At 32.6% G+C, this 13,133-nt stretch overlaps 1 protein-coding gene across 1 annotated transcript in view; it reads right to left on the reverse strand.

Moving 5' to 3' along the window:
- Positions 1 to 344: 344 nt before the first annotated feature.
- The window catches only part of LOC116545894 (cytosolic carboxypeptidase 1-like), a 54,988-nt gene continuing 42,199 nt past the window's right edge, over positions 345 to 13,133 (reverse strand). Inside the window, exons 8-10 of the mRNA XM_032272310.1 lie at positions 5,898 to 5,935; positions 2,394 to 2,602; positions 345 to 859 (exon numbers count right to left, since the gene is read on the reverse strand). Of these exons, the coding sequence (XP_032128201.1) occupies positions 641 to 859; positions 2,394 to 2,602; positions 5,898 to 5,935 (466 nt within the window). The 3' untranslated portion in view covers positions 345 to 640. The remainder of the gene's footprint in view (positions 860 to 2,393; positions 2,603 to 5,897; positions 5,936 to 13,133) is intronic.

Below are 13,133 nucleotides of genomic sequence, written 5' to 3' on the forward strand. Positions count from 1 at the left end.
AAGAAAAAAATTTCATGGAAAAGCTATAGATATAAACCCAAACATAATTACCTAAACATTTATTTAATATTTATATTTTTCTACTTTAAAAACGTACATAAGTTGGGTGGGGTGTGTGGCTCACGGCTATAATCCCAGCACTTTGGAAGACCGAGGCAGGCACACCCGTGAGATCAGGAGTTTGAGAGCAGCCTGGCTAACACGGTGAAACCCATCTCTACTAAAAATGCAAAAATTACCCAGGAGTGGTGGCATACACCTGTGATCCTGGCTACTCAGGAGGCTGAGGCAGGAAAATTGCTTGAACCCAGGAGGTGGAAGTTGCAGTAAGCCAAGACCGTGCCACTGCATTCCAGCCTGGGTAACAGAACAAGACTCTGTCTCAAAAAAAAGACAAAAAAAAAAGTACATAAGCTATCAAAAATAACTTTCCCATATGAAGCTTAATTATTTCACAATTCACACTTACATATATACAACATATCCCACACTACCTCACTTAATTACTAGCCTCCAATTTCTTATATTTAAAGAAATACTTAAGTAAAATAAAATGTGAATGTGTATCATGTTCACTAAGGCCTTCCTTTGCTGAGGAGTTAGACATTAGTTAAAAGAAAAATGACAGGGTCACATAGTTCTAAGAACCCGCAAAAAGCAGCCGTGACCCTGTGATCCTACCTTCCGGGGGTAAGCTGTAGAGCTGAGCCACAGGACCAGTCACAGGAATAACAGGCAACTGGAAATGAAAAGAACTTTTAATCGTTGGGAGTGGCAGTCGATTTTTTGGGAAACACTTCCTCATTATCAGACTGGAGGTATTGACAAGAGGATCAAGAGTCCTCACTGCTAGACATTCCTGTTTTAAAAAAAAAGAAAAAGAAAAAATAATTTTTTTGACGAATAACTGAACCAATTTGACTTTATTTCAGAAAGTAATACATTAATAATTTTCTAGAAATACGTATCTCAAAAACCAATACTGTAACACAGAATAGTTACAAAATAGCTTTAAAATTCAGAATTATCTATCTGTAAATAAGAACCTCATGTGGCAAATTGAAAAGAACTTTTCCTTAAATATTGTAAGCAGAAATCAGTATCATCTTTGGAGTAATGTGGGGGACACTTAGCAAGCCTAGGACATAAAATAAAAAAGACAATTTAAGGGGAAAATGGAAAAAGGGATTAAGCAAGAAAGCTTAAAAGGTGTAAGATGTTTAAAAAAAAAATAAATGCATTTGACCGAACCTTTCTCAGAGAGGTGCAATAACACCTCTCGTAAGTTGGCTATTCACCTTATGAAGGGACAGCCTGAATATCACAATATAAAGTTTTAAGGGTCTGACTTGTTGTCCTGGTCTCTAGTCTTGAGAAGGGTTAAGGGACACAGGATATGAAACTGTCATATAACAACTAAATATTATTAGTGACAATTGACATTTAGATGGTACTTTGATACACTGTAAAAGTTTCCATATATGTTTTCACATCTGACCTGTCAAAATAAATGAAAAATTAAGGCTCAGAAATGTTAAGTGGCATAAACCAGTCACCTAACTCCTTCTCATATATAAATTATCCATTGCTATCTTTACTAGGAAATGTAAAAACAAGTGCATATGATTGATCTAGAAAACAAAAAACTAAGGTAAACAAAAAATATGTGTTCAGCTATCTTAGCTCTTGTCATATAAAAAATAGATTGTGTTGATCATGTGTAAGACCAGGAGTGCACAACCAAGATAACTGGCTGATATTTTCAAAAAGACAGATTTCTTTCTAATAATATAGTTTTCTTTTTAAAAAGGGGGGGAGGGGGTGGGGGTTGCATTGCAACATCCCCATTCCCCATGGCTGACAATCAACACAGATGCTAGAAAGGATCTCACTAAATATATTGCCAAAAATGTTCATGCTTAAAACAGCTGGCAGATCTAGCATTCCCAGTTCCAGGTGTCATTTTTGTACATTCTCTATTCAAAAAAGCCTCTATCCAGCAGGAAAACATGCAGACCACTCACAGACAACAGAACTGCTCTACAGACTATAAAAGATCCACAGGTACCTCATGAAAGGGGCATACAACACTGAGTACAGCCAACTACACATCTAGAAAGCATGGCTTCATGGAATCTCCTCTTGCTAAGTGGATAAATTTCTACTTCTTCCTTTTTGCCTTTGGAAGAAAATCTCACATTGCAGAACTGCGCACTGACCATTTCCTCCAACTAAGCCTGAGGTCACATGTGAGAAATAACTGTGTCTTTTGGTTTTAAGATTTTCAAAAAATGTATTTATCATGTTTCTGAGTATTTGTACATTAATTCGGTTTTCTTAACAACCAAATCATATCATTAGTACATAATCAGGATAATAAGAAAATAACTCACTTGTGAAGTGTTATACAGAATTTTCATCCCATTGGCATCAATAAATGCTTTTCTTCCCAACTTGATGTTTGTAACACTTTTTAAACTCTGTAAAATTCCTTTTCGAATGAGCATGTTTCTATGCCGATTATCATGGCGGTGCCAATCTACATAAATTGTTAAAAGCACTTGGACATATCCTCTGTCTACAGCTCTCCTGGCATTTGTTTCTTTAACAAAAGAAAATTGAGAAAGAATACTTTTTAAATGACAAGAGAGGGTGATAGAATAAATCAAATTTAAAATATTACCTCAATATTGTGATGGATGCTTATGATTCTTTTTTTCCAAAACAAATGACAACCACATATTTAAATTTTTTCTAACAAAATAAATATGAAGTTCCAGAGAGCAAATTGCAATCTCTTCCAAAACCTGCCTGTGTACTGTTTCACCATTTATAAATATCAAAATGTCTTTAATAAAATTTGAGGAATAACTTTTTAAATGCTTTTGTTTACTAACAAAAGCTTCATGTATTTTAAAATTTATGAATGTAATGATTTTCATTACACCAAATGAAATGTACACGCTTTCTACTTACTAGATGTGAATGTGATTTTTAGAAGATCCACTATCATTTTTATAATTTCTATTATAAACTTTATGTTCCCACTGAAATAAACCCTATTGAATTGTAGCTTCTATTGCAAACTTTATGTTTCCACTAAAATTAATTGCTCCAATTACTCCACAATTATATAAATATTCATACTATAACAATGCTAATTTTAAAATACTTATATAACTTTTTTAGTAAATGAAATGTAAGGAGCATTACATGATTAGAAAATAGTGCTTTCTGGCTTTCTAGTCATTCGATTTTTATTGTAATAGCAACTACACTAAAGGTTTTTGTAAATACTCAAGTTTATTGGAGTAGAATTAACAAATAAATCCACATTTGCCTTAATTTTATTATTTTATTTGTATTTAAAATTATTAACCACAGGGTGCATTTTACTAAGATAGTGGCAAGGAATCATTTCAGAGCAATATACCGAGTCACCCAATGCTACTCTGCTGGGTTAATTATAAGGAGCACAAGATAATATTCAACACCCATCTGAGGTTGTTTAATTAAAGGAAATACTAGTGTCTTCTTAATCTCAAATTTACCTACAAAATAACCACTAGGTTCACAGTATGGACACTAAGATAATGCAATAGTAAGGCTCCACTGATTTTAGTTGCCTGAATTATTAGTTTCTAAAGGTGCTAGTAGAAACCTAAAACATAACACTGAGATAAACTTATTAATTCCCTTTGAGAACTATGTTATGACATTAGACAGGCCGAAGACACTTACTAGAGCTAGGGAAAAGATTTCCTATGTGAAGGCTTTAAACCCTCTATTATGTCTAGAATAGCTAGTATGCTAAGGCTGTGGCTATTTTACAAAATCACTTTCATTGTTTTGACCAAGTAAAGCTTCATACATTTTAAATGAATACACACTTTGTTTACACAAGTTGGAAGTCAGCCTTTAGTTTACTAGCTGTGAATGAGGTTTTGTTAAAAGCCATTATGATCATTGCAATTCCTATTACAAACCTTGTGTGTTTCCACCACAACTCCCAATAGCTTAAACGGTATTTATGAGAAATATTAAAATTCTTTATGAAAGATCAAGTACGAAACTTGCCCATAACTCAAACACAGGTGCTGAGTGCCCCTTAAAGGAAGTGAACAGAGCTACATGCAACCAGCACTGAGCACAAATAAAACATTAGAAAAGGGAACTTTATTCATGTATTCAGGATACCAAACTCCCAATTAGCCTATGTCTCCTCTTCCCTCTAAAGTCTAATTTATCCTCTTAAAGAAAATGATTGCACCTCCCCTGAAACCAAAAACATTTTGAAAAATAAATGAGAATGCTCCAAAATGCCATGATTTGTTTAAAAATATGCAGTGTGCCACGAAATAATATTTTGCATCATTAAATTTTCATTCTATTTAGTGCCGTGTCATCTGAAAATATATTAAATATAAACTGAAGTCATTCTCCTTTCAGTTACTATTTTTTTCTCCTTTCAGTTACTATTTTTTTATTCTGATGGAATAAACAGGTATGTTTGCCCCACCACACTTGTTTGAAAAAGAAGGGAGGGAATAAAAAGGAGACTACTACTAAAAACTGAAAATACTCAATTACAGTCATCATGTATTAATTGATTTCTATAAAATACTTGAAACTTATGAGTTTTAGCTTTTACTAGCTTAGAATTAATGACTTTGCCATTAGTGATCCTGAAAATTAGTAAGCTTTAATAAAAGTTTAGTTTTAAAAGCTATTCTATTCTACTCCAAATCAAAAGTATGTGCCCATATTAAGAATTAATCTTTTTACAGTTTAAACCACAAAGTGAGGACCCATCAAAGTAAGGCCAAAAATATCTTCTCAAATTAATCCACATATTGTGATCTTGGTCTAAAGCTTACCACATCACAAATGAAAATAAAGCTACACAACTAATCTGAGTGTCATATACTTTGTCTGAAAAATAAAATTGTCGAATGAGAATTCTATTATTTGGTACTAATACCTAAGGTGATTTTTTTTAATTTTATAAATCATTACCAAATATTAGATTTTCAATCAATTCATTATTTACTATAATTTTAAAAAGATCAGAATTCTGGTAATTCAAACAAGGGGCAAGTTTGTCTTACCCCTAACAGGCAGTTATTGATGAGCTGTCTGTTACTTATGTCTCCCTTGTGGATGGTGGGGTGGGGTGGGGACATATAAAAGCCACCCAGCCAACACAGATTGTTAAGACCAAATGTTATCGTGATTAAACAAAATGTTAATAAACTGATCGACCCCTGAAGTGCCATTAAAAAAATATTTAAAATGAAGATACTAAGCATATTGGAGAGAATATATATATATATAAGTACAGGCGATTACTCTCCAAAAGCATAAGACATATCTACTTCAATGCTTCAAGTCTGATAAGGAAAACAGTGCTTTATTTTGTAAATGAATTAGACTGTAAATTTATATTAAGTCACATTTTCTGCAAGTTATATAAACTCACATTTACGGTAGAAACAAAATTTGTAGAGTTCTAAGTTATTCATAAAATCAGAGATAGTTGTTAAAAGATATTTCTTATAGTAAAAGTTCAGTACACGTTAGCTTCACTTTCAAAAAATTATACATATTTTCCTCTACTAATGGATCTTTATGTTTATCTAAATTACTTAGAAATAGGCAATCAACGTGCTTGACTAAATTATATAAATGTACTAAATAAATTATAGCTCAATAAACATAATATGGCATTAGTTACGATGCACATCAACAACACTATAAGGAAAAGTCAATTTTGACATTAGAATACCATAAACCAGCTTTATAACTATAGTCTAAATCTACATTTCTAGATTCTTTAACATAGTAAATAGAATTCTCAGAAAAATAGTATCTAGTATTTCTAGTATGTAAAAACTTACTTGATTTTAGCAATGCAGCAAGAGTGTCTAAAGCAACCCTGTCAACACAACAAGAAAACACAAACAACAACAAAACTAGTAAAATTAATCTACAATAGTAAATTCATACAATCTTTTTCAATAACTCATTATTCTATTATCTATTCCAAAGTTTATTCTTAATTACACTTGGTATTTATCTGTATGCATCTCTCTCTTCAGCTTAAAATTGGATATGAAAAAGACTGAAATATCAATAGATGTGAACAAAAAAATATTTTGAGAGAGAAAAAGAAGGAAATTAACAATGTCTAAGTTTTTGTCAGAAGTTAGATAAATGGACTCATTCCATCAGCCTCTGTATCTGACCTGAGAGTTAACAAAGGAAACCACACGATTAAGAATCATATGCCCTGATTTGCAAAGGAATTAAAAACAAATTTTAACACGAATTATCCTAACTACAAAATTCTATAGATATTGTAACTTTCTGACTTCAAAGTATTTCCATTCTATCAAGCTATATCTCCTCCTATTTAAGGCCATAACAAAGGTAAAATATTTTAGAACTTGAAGGTTGGGGAGAAGTATGACCCGTTAACATTTTTCAGCTATGATGCACCAAGATGAATAAGAAGCCTAACTAATATCTCAAAAACTCTTAGTGTCCCTTAGAAGACAAAGAAATCACCCCCAAAATTGAAAGCATTTAAATTGTATTTGAACATAAACAGTCACACATAGTGAAATTGACTGCCATTAATCAGCTATAAAAATACACATAATATCACCATGGAAAACCTATAATTCAAATAGTTTATTTTTAATCAGTTACTGAGGAAATGGCACTTACTTTCAATAATTTTTTAAATGTAAGGCACATATTATAGTACCTCTTGGTAATACATCAACAATTACAATTAATTTGCATGAAAATTGTGTATATTATGAAGCAATCGTTTCACTCACCATTAAGCATTTGTTGAATGCCTACTTGATAACCACAGTAGCAAGTTCTTCATGGGTATAAAATTAGAAAACAAACTTATCTCTTCCACAGATAATTTTACAATCTACATAATGTAATAAAAGAGTATACCTATGAAAAAACTGCTCAAGAAATTAAAAACAAAAATGAGGTAATAAAGTAAAAGTTGCATACAGCAGCAGTAAAAGAGAAGCAGCATGACTAGCTGTAGGTAAAGAAGAGCATAATAGATTACAAGACGTAAGATGGGTAAGTAAAGTTCATAGCAAAATCTGAAACAAAAATCCAGGGCGAGGCACATGGTAAGTGCTCAACAAATGCCCAGTAAGAGGAAGTTCTTAATAGCTACTTTTTGTTTTTTGACAAAAATAAAGCAACCATGTAAATCTTCATAATAACATTTGTAAAATAATAATTATAAAGTATTTTTATATTATAAATTCATACCTGTAACTTCCTCAAAACAATATGAAGTGTTGGTAATAGTGAGTTAAAAATAAACAAACATTATAAAATTTTGTATTAAATTTTCATTGCATTGAATTATCAGTAAGAAACTTTCCATACTTTTACACTTAAGCAATAAAATGTACAGGAGAATATAAAACTATCAAAATAATGATGGCTTCTCAATTGGTCAAAATTAAACACAAAACTAAATGAAATTCCATATGAGACTGCAATTTATAAAAACTAAAATGGAAAAGAAAACTACTTCAGCAAGACCTGACAAATGCCAGACACTGTTACAGGTGCTTTATATATATATATGTTTTCAATTTTGTTTCACAGACTGAAATATAACATGCCTAGGGCCACATAAAATCTCAATGCAACAGAATGAATACACAGAATTCTCCTGTTGAGAAAGGAAATTATGAAATTAGAAATGTCAGTCTCCCTTTGAGAAGGCTATCTGAACTTTCACTTCCAGACAAAATGGGAGTAACAGAAACTGGATATACCCTCTCATTTGATATAATTTTTTTTTAATGGACAAAATGGGACTGTTTAAGATACTGAATATCAATCAATGAAAGATAGCGATCCACAGAAATGGCAAAAATGAGATGGGCCCTACAATTGCTCCAGCATACTACACTTTGAGAAAGCAACCAAGCCACAGCAGAGGGAAATCAAACGTAGTAGAGTCTGGCAGATCCCCAAGCTGAGCACACAAAGTCCCTGATGGAGGACATGGAGAGTCCAGGGAGACCAAGTCGGTTAGAGTTCACAGCACAGAATACCAGAAAATGAAAGCTATACAGAAAGAGTGGCTCAGGGATTTTCAGAGAGTTGTGTTTGAATATTCAGCAAAGTAGTGATCAGCACATGTGTGTGAAGTAACTACCAAGGCCGGGGAAAACCCATCCAAAAGGACTGAAGAACCACATCTAGTATTCACACAGGGCTGACACGTGTGCCTGCTCCCACCAATCACACCAGAAATCCTCATGATTCACGGGGTAGAGTGCTCAGAAGGATTCTGCCTCAGTAGCAGGGAATAATCAGTCCTAAACAGTGCTCTGATCCCATCAAACAAATCTGAAGACAGATCAGACTAATTCCAACAAACTTAACTACATCCCAGAACAAACCTCAAGAATATTTACAGAAATATAAAAATACCCAGCACTCAACAAGGTGAAATTCACAATGACTGGCACTCAATCAAAAATATCAGGCATGAAAAAAGCAGGGAAAAAAGACCCATAATGATGAAAAAAAAAAAAAAAAAAAATAAAAGATGTAGACCTCACATAAACATTAGAAAACATTAAAATACTTATAATAGTACTCCATGTGTTCAAGTAGAGAAAAGATTTAACATATTATAGAAAGACAGTGTTTTTGAAAAGCTACCAACTGATCCAGCCATTTCACTCCTAGATATCTACTCAGCAGAAATAAAAAATATATGGCCATAAAAAGTCTGTGAATGTTTATATATCCAAATAAACATTCACAGCAGCTTTATTTGTAACAGCCAAAAGCTAAAAACAATCCAAATGTCCATTAACAGGTGAATGGATAAACAAATTATAATACAGCCATATAACTGTGACTATTATTCAGCAATTAAAAGAATAAATTTTTGATACATTCAACATAAGTGAATTTATAATCATGATACATGGAAGAAGCTAGATCCAACCCCCCACAAAAAAAGATTACACACACTATGATTCCATTTATATAAAATTCCTGAACATGTAACCAAATCTATAGTAGTAGAAGGCATAGCCATAACAGGGCCAAATGGGAGACGCAAGGGAAGAATTACCAAGAGCACAGTAAAGCCTCTGGGGGTGATAGAGATGTTAGCTTGATGTGGTGATAGTTTCATAGGTTTAGCCATATATCAAGGACCACATTATGATTTTCATGGGCTCTAGACACTTCTTTGCCTTCATGGGCCCCTCCCTCCAAAAAGTATTTAAAATTCATATAGCATTTTACAACTGTGTTGGTGTTGGTATAAAGATGAATGCACTAAATATCATAGATTAAAACATTTTCTTCAGCCTAAAAGTTCATTTTTATATGATTTTTAAATAAATTAAAATATTTTTATGGGACCCTAGAAGTATTGTGGGTCCTTGGCACTGTGCCTACCGAGCCTAAAGGCTTTTAGCCCAGCCTATGTCCATTTTCAGCAAATGGTACACTTTGGATATATATATAACTTACCATGTAAAATACATCTCAGAAATGTATTTCAAAAAACAGAAGTCAATCTAATATAAGAGAAACTAAGTAAACCCTACTTCCTGTGGTTATTCTGTTTAATTTCCATAGGCTATAAATCCCTTCTATTTAAAAAGTGATTTAAAAGCTGAGACAAAATATTTACTTCCCAAGGCACTAAACAATCTACTAATTTAATCATGTTAGGAAGATCTCAAGACTCACTGCATTACATGTATTACCTACCGTAAGCAGCAGATTCCACTTGCTATTCAATGTAATGTGTTTCTTACCATTACTAAAGAGGCTTCTTTGTCAACTTTTATTAGAGACTACCATGACCCATCAAAACATTAACTTCTATGTATGTAGACAGAAGTCAAGTTTTGTGAAAGACTATGCAAACTACGCAAAGTGAAGATACAGCTAACATAGAACACAATGAAAGATCACAAACTGTGCTTACTGCTAAGTACATGCAGTTAATCACTGTTATGGGTTGAACTGTGTCCAAAAAGATATGTTGAAGTCCCAACCCCCACTACATCCAAATATGACCTTATTGGAAAACATGGTCATTGCAGATGTAACTAGTTAAGGCAAGGTCATACTGGAGTAGGTGGGCCCTTAATACAAGAGACTGGTGTCATTAGAAGAAGAGAGAAGACTATGTGAAGACAGACACAAAAGGAGGGGGTGCCATGTGATGATGGAGACAAAAACTGAAATGCTATGGCTGCAATCCTAAGAACACCAAAGACTGCCAACAAACCCCCAGAAGCTAGGAAGAGCAAGGAAGGATGCTCCCTTACAGGTTTCAGAGGGAGCACAGCCCTGCTGACAAGTTGATTTTGGACTTCTAGCATCTGGAACTATAAAACAATAAATTTCTATTGTTTTGAGTCACCCAGTAACTTGTGGTACTTTGTTATTACAGCGCTAGAAAACTAATACAATAATTTAGATGCAATCACTTACAATGAACTCATAAGATTTTCCTTTCTACAGATGATTCTTTATTCGAAATTGTAAAAATCTTAGAAACTCTTTCTCCCTACTGGCAGTTGTTCACACTGTTTAAACTAAATAAAAATGCTCCTGACAGTTTCTAATCCTAAAATAGAAAATTTTTTTTCTGTTGATATTTATTTTTCAACACTGTCAAGCTGGAATATGAACCAGTTCTTTCGGATGCCAATGCCCATTGTCTTTATTTCATATTTCCAGTAGATTAACAGATTACTCGTAAAATTTGGTGTAAAGTCATTTGTACATAACTCTTAAATAACATTTAGTAAAAATGTGCAGATTACTTTACACTAAACTTGGTAACTTGGTTATAATAGAGTATAAAGTACATCTTAAGTAGGAGATCATGGTCATTACATAAAAAATAAATTATAAAAAAAAATTATTTTTAGAATTTCACCACAAAGAAATTTCTGAAATTCTACAACACTTATAAGCCAGAGTGAATTTATGTTACAAAAGAATTTTAAAATATTAGATGTATTCAAATGCATAGTTTGTATTATGTTAATTAAAATTTCTCAGTATAAATAATTTGTATTTCCTCATGTATTTTTCCAGTGTTTATATTTCCACACAGAATACTGCAACCAACAATAATTCCAAAAGTAGTCTGTGGCTTAATTTAGGAGATGTGAAGGAAGAAAAGCTGAAGTCCCCAGACACTAATGAAGTTACATCTACTTTAAATTATAAGTCAATCCTTGTAATGACTTCCACGCCTGTGGGGAAACTCAAAAAGATACAGTTAAAGTAACTCCTGAGCTGCTTCCTTCTAGATTAACAGTTTTAAATCCAAAACCTAAAATTAAAAAGAAGAGGAAGCATAACCCTTCAAATATAAATCTTCCTCAATCTTCTTCCCCGTTAATGTGGAGCATTGTTCAAAGGGAGGAAGAAATACAACAGAAAGCTCTAGATGTCTGGGGTTTTTGGTTAATTAGAGGGAGACCCTCAGATTACTAAAAATGGTAAGTGATAAAGATATACAAAGTTTGGTCAATGAGTGGCTTGTTCTTTTTAAAGTAAAAATAAAGTAAAAGATTAATTTTTCTTCTTAAAGTAGAAATAGAAAAATAATGGATAATTTATCTTTTCTCTGATGTTTTAGATCCATTGATTTCTATAAGGTTCTGAATATACCCCATGTGGTATATCATAAAGATCCTTTTGAAATGCTTCATTTAATTTCCCCTGGGAACATTTTATATTAGATTTGGTAACTTGATTATACTACAGTATAAAGTACATCTTAAATAGGAGATCATGGCCATTACATAAAAAATAAATTATAAAATGCCATACCCCTTAAGGGGAGAAATCATTTATAAATGAAAGCATAAAGAATGTACTTTTGGTATTAGCTAGGAATCATTCATACCCACATTACTACCTTGCTTATCTAAACTGTATTACATTAATACAGGCATTGTGCTAATTATAGGAATCATTTCATTACAATACATACAGGAAACTAGGGCATAATAGATTAAGTAACTTACTTAATAAGTAAGTTATGATAGAACCAGTAAATGACAGAGCTAACGTGCAAATCCAGGTCTGTCTGCCTGCAGGGCCCACTCTAAATCACCATAAGACACCGATTCTGTGTTACTGATTGTGATACAAGTATTTTGTTTACTTTGTTACATTTCATCAGATACTCTAGGATTATGTATAATTCTTACATAGGTAACTATGTTGTCATCCTACCAAATAATATTTAATAAGTAATTATATGTGCAACTAAGCTCCCAAAATATTTTTAAATATTTGGCCCTTATTAAGAAAGGGTGAAGACACTAGAAATGTCCTGAACCCTATTTGTTTAAGAGTAAAATGTAATCAAATAGTTTATGTGACAAGTTCTTCATTACAAAAGATTCACAGCTAATAAACACAGGAAAAAAAATAAGAAAATTAGATGTTATTATTTTCCAATCCCTAATGAAATAACAGATATAGGCAATGTCATGAATGACTGCTAAATCACTAAGTGAAAAGTGGATGGGGACATTTCTTATGGATGGATCACCTCAACTCAATGAGCTTAAGTGACACAAAACAAAGTCCCCAGCTCCACCTATGAAATATTTTTGACCAAAAAAAGAAACAAACAAACAAAGAACAAAATGCCAAAATCTAATCAAGCCACAGTTTTATCAGTCTACAGAAAATGTAAGGAATATACTCATATGTTAAATAACTCCAGGCTACAGTCATTGTAAACTAGAGTGCGGAACATTTTTAAAAAGACCTATCACCCAAGTCCTTCAACAAACAAAACAAAACCAAAGAATAGGGAGACTTTTGATTTTAAAAGATTATGAGGCATATCAATCAAATACAATGTATAGACTCAATTTAAACCCTGAAAAACCCAGCCAACTGTTTAAAAAAAAAAAAAAAAAAAAGGCATTTCTTAGATATTCAGAAAATATCAGATATTAAGGAATTACCATTAATATTGTGGGGCACAAGAAAGACAACTGTGGTAACACTAAAGGAAAAAAGATCTGTAATTGATAGGGATCATATTAAAGAATTTACAG

The sequence above is a fragment of the Sapajus apella genome, unplaced genomic scaffold, assembly GCF_009761245.1.
Source record: "Sapajus apella isolate SASKATOON/1434 unplaced genomic scaffold, GSC_monkey_1.0 scaffold425, whole genome shotgun sequence".
Taxonomy (NCBI): Eukaryota; Metazoa; Chordata; class Mammalia; order Primates; family Cebidae; genus Sapajus; species Sapajus apella.